This window comes from Morone saxatilis, unplaced genomic scaffold (assembly GCF_004916995.1).
Source record: "Morone saxatilis isolate NCDOM2014 unplaced genomic scaffold, NCSU_SB_2.0 Contig21, whole genome shotgun sequence".
In the NCBI taxonomy this organism is placed as follows: Eukaryota; Metazoa; Chordata; class Actinopteri; family Moronidae; genus Morone; species Morone saxatilis.
The window spans coordinates 832959-837396 of record NW_023339774.1 but is presented as its reverse complement, the minus strand read 5'-3'; the positions used below and the strand labels follow the sequence as shown (position 1 = coordinate 837396).

The window sequence follows — 4438 nt, the reverse complement described above, 5'->3', positions numbered from 1 at the left end:
AGACCTTACTCTGAGCTCCTCCTGCTCAATCCTGGTGACCTCTGCAACAACAAGGTCCTTCCTCTCCTTCCTGCTTGCCTTGGACCATAGGATGGGTGGCTCGCTCCATCCGAGGCCTGCCCGCCCTGTCTGGACCATGCCCACGACTTGGTGATGTTGCAGTCTTCCAATCACCTTCTGCACCTCCTCCTTGGCCCTCCATTTCCTTCCAGTCTCTGGCATTTGCATCAGCCACTGCCCTGTCGGCAGAGTCCCTTAACTCCATCACCAGCCTTGCCTTCTCCTGCCTGTAGCCCAGGGTGATGGATTTCAGGGGTAGCTGGAGTGAGTTCCATCCATACAGGCCAGCAGCTGAAAAGCACCGTGGTAGGCCGAGCCATTTGCGGATGAAGGAGTTGGCTTTTGCCTCCATCTTTCTTACGGCTGATGATGTGACTTCGCACAGCTTCAGGGGCCACATCACCCTTGGGTACAGGGTGAAGTGATAACACCACACCTTGTACTTTCCAGGTAGCTGGCTTGCGTGGATCTTGGACAGACCTTCTGACAGCTGCTGAAGAATGATTCTCCCCATATCCTTGTCTGAGAGACCAGATGTATAAAGTCTTCCCAGGCTTCGGATGGGCTGATCCACAATACGGGGGATGTCTTCCCCGCTGATGGTGAAGGTGACTCTGTCATTTCTCTCCCCCTTTCGCAATGAGAGGCTCCTTGACTTCTGCGGCTTGAACTTCATCCTGGCCCAGGTGATCAGCTCACCCAGCCTCTTAAGCAGCCTGGATGTGCATGGGGCGGTTCGCAGCAGGCAGGTGATGTCGTCCATATAGCTCCTTAGGGGCGGGAGCCGCTGGCCTGCAGGCAGCCGGACCCCACCCACCACCTGCCTTGCCCCGATCAGGATGACCTCAAACGCTGCCACGAAGAGGATGGGGGAAATGGAGCATCCCATTGCGATCCCTACTTCCAGTTGTTGCCAGCCAGTGGTGACCTTCTTCAGTGCAAAGCACATGTGCATGTCCTGGAAGTAGTTCATGATCATGGTCCTGATGTTGTCTGGGATGTAGAAGAATTCCAGAGCGTAGGCTATGAGCAGGTGTGGAACTGACCCATAGGCATTAGCTAGGTCTAGCCATATGACGTGCAGATCTTTCTTCTCCCTTTTAGTGGTCTGGATCTGTTCCCAAATCATGGAAGCATGCTCTACACAGCCAGGGAAACCTGGAATCCCGGCTTTCTGGCAGCTGGTATGGATGTAGTTGTTCTCCGTGAGGTAGGTGGTCATTCTTCTTGCCATCACGGAGAAGAAAATTTTCCCCTCCACATTCAGTAGAGCTATGCTTCTGAACTGCTCGATGGTCTTGGCGTTCTGTTGTTTGGGGATAGAGACTGCCACTGCCCTCTGCCACTCAGATGGTATGGTCTGCTTAGCCCAGGTGATTCTCATCAGGGTCCATAGCAGCTTCAGCGCTCCTGGGCAGCTCTTATACAGCTTGAACGGTATTCTGTTCGGGCCTGGTGCTGAGGCAGATCTTGCCCGCTGGATCACCTGCCTGACCTCGCTGAGCTTGGGTGGTGATGCGTCAAACAGGGCTGATGGTTCTGAGGGGCTAGGCACATACCCTGGCGAGCCTAAGGGGTTGTTCCTTGCTGGGTCACTGTACTGAGTATGACTCTATATATATATATATATATATATATTTTATAATTTTGTACAGAATTGTTGTCACGGCTGGTTGTGTGGGTAAAGTTGTGACAGTTTCAAAGAAAGAGAAGATAAGAGGAAGTTGCTCTGGGTATCTTATAAGAGGGTTTCAGTATGTGCATGCTGTAACCTGAGGATTTGACTGTAACTGAAAGCAGCAGCTGCTGCTTGGTTCACTGCTAAAGGAGAACTGTACTGACACCAGAATCACTTTCCCTATAATCTTTACAGCTGCAGTGAATGTCTTTTAATTATTAATATATAGCACCATTATTTCTGTTATGTTACTATTGCCAGGTATCAGGCATTGATAGCCTGTTAAAGTAGTCAGATGTTAAGTTGATGAAAAGGGCCAGAGACACCCAGATGTTGTAATTGTGGTCTCAGTTTGATGACTTATCTGTGTCCAGGTTTCTACAACAACAGACGGCCTGGATGCTGACCTGTGGAAAGACGGCCTTTTCAAATCCAAGGTGACCCGCTACCTGTGCTTCACCAGGGTCTTCTCTAAAGAAAATGTAAGTTAACTCAATGCATGTTGCAATCTTGTGTAATCATATAGCATTTATAGCATGTTTTTTTCCCACCGATGGTATATTTTGACTCCCAATATTCACCCCCCTCTCCCCTGTCCGCCATCCCTTTCTCCACAGAGCCATTTAGGCAATGTTCTTGTCGACATGAAGCTGATTGATATAAAGGACACTCTACCTGTGGGTTTCATTCCCATCCAGGAGACTGTTGACACACGTAAGTTATCATGTCAAGTAGCAAGGCACAGATAGCATCACTGTGTCGTAAATTCAAATGAAATCTTTAAAAATGTCGAACAGCTGTGTAAATCCTCTCTGTAATGTATGCAGTGGAGTGACTCCTAGTCTGTCTGTCTGTCTGTCTGTGTGTCCCACAGAGGAGCAGGCCTTCAGAAAAAGGCGACTCTGCATCAAGTTTATTCCGCGGGACTCCACAGAGGCAGCCATCTGTGACATTCGCATCCTGGGACGCTCCAAGCAGGCTCCCCCCCAGTACACCTTTATAGGGTGAGCAGTGCATGTGGATCACATGACAGGACGTTAGTTTTGGCGGTAGACTTGACAAATAGTTGTCCGATCTAAGCATCCTTACTCAGACAATGGCAGGAATGAGCCGCAACTGACTTAGCATTTTAGCAAGTGTGGTTCCCTTGTGTCAAAATCAATGGGTTTTTGGTTAGATGGCTGAAATTGGCATCTCTTTCTGCTTATCAATGCTTATGAACCTGTTTGACAGAGAACTCAACAACATGGGAATCTGGTATCGCATGGGGAACGTACCTCGGGCCCAGGACTCCACACACACGCCGACCACCAACAACATCCAGAATGTGAACTCCTCCTCCAGCTCAGCCCCTGTCCCAGCAGCTCCTATGCCCAAGTATGTCTGTGTGTCTGATTTACCCTCACTTATCCAACTAGCTCTCATGTATCCTGCATTTACTCCCATGGCTTACACTCTTTGCTCAGTCCTGAATCAAGGAAAGATGATGTCCACTGTCTTTGAACATCCTTACATTGGGGGAAGGGAAACAGATCTATCTTTAAATGACAGTGGTCTAGGAAAAGGTGACGCTTTCAGCTGGAAAACAAAGAAAAGCATTGATTGCTGCCTTGCTGACAAAAAGAAAGGAGCAGAGTTGAACTGCAAACATACATTGTGTTCTGGGAACTGCCCACTGACACTTTGAATACCTGTTTTGAATGGTGATAATATCCTGCATTTGATCAGGGCATTAGAGTTAAAGGTTGAATCCTTCCTGTGTTCTGAGCATAAGACAGTGACACTGCCTGATCTCTCGCACTCCCCTGGACGATGATATGAAATTTCTAGTGATGTCGATCGATAGAGTTGGATGATCATTTTTATTATCTTATCATTATAATTGTGGCTACTTCAGATTGCCAATATGCACTCCGATCACGAGTGGGACAGATCATTGAGTCAAGAAATGTACCAGTACTCTCACTAATGGTGAAAACTATAAACCAGCACAAAAATGACAATTAACAACATAAACTACCATATTCTCAACAGACATGTTACAAACACTAACAAAATGTAACATAGTACATGAAAAAGTGGTGCATTTTGCAACCTAAAAACTTTACAGACAGGGCCAGGCATGAAGGGAAAAGTGGCCTGTCACTAGGCAAGAGTCTGTGGGATTACAAAGCAGAGCTGGCTCTGTCCAGGCAACAGCACACTGTGAATAAATATATCTATTTAGTTCCTTGTTATTGGGCATCAACCTCATGTTTACACGTGTTGTGGAAAAAAATTATTTGAAGCAGAAATTACCACTTCTGGTCATGCATGCCCCGTCAGACACAGCCGAGAAATGAGCCTGCACGGAGCAGGTACAGACAACATTATAATGAGTGTGTCCGTGCCTGGTGAGACTGTATCACAGAATCCTGGTCTGTTGAACATTATATTTCTGATATTAAGGCTGCACTGTGTGTACTATTTACTTCTGACTAAAAATAGTTAGAAATGAGAACATTTAGAGTTCCAAGCTTCACAGAGACCACTGCTGGTCAGTTACCTACTCACTAAGATGTCTATGAAACACAATCACATCATTTAACAACAAAATATAGCTATCCTTACTTGCCAGGCTCCTTATATGTTTGCTAATAACTTATTTAAAGAGTTTGGTCTCTGACACCGGCAGCATTGTTGTTTGTTGTTTAAAGCATA

General features: G+C 46.7%; 1 protein-coding gene across 1 annotated transcript in view; it reads left to right on the top strand.

Moving 5' to 3' along the window:
- Positions 1-1575: 1575 nt before the first annotated feature.
- LOC118332804 (multivesicular body subunit 12B-like) overlaps positions 1576-4438 on the top strand; it is a 5051-nt gene continuing 2188 nt past the window's right edge. The window contains exons 1-5 of the mRNA XM_035668234.1: positions 1576-1596; positions 2113-2220; positions 2356-2452; positions 2613-2742; positions 2972-3115. Coding sequence (XP_035524127.1) covers positions 1576-1596; positions 2113-2220; positions 2356-2452; positions 2613-2742; positions 2972-3115 — 500 coding nt within the window. The remainder of the gene's footprint in view (positions 1597-2112; positions 2221-2355; positions 2453-2612; positions 2743-2971; positions 3116-4438) is intronic.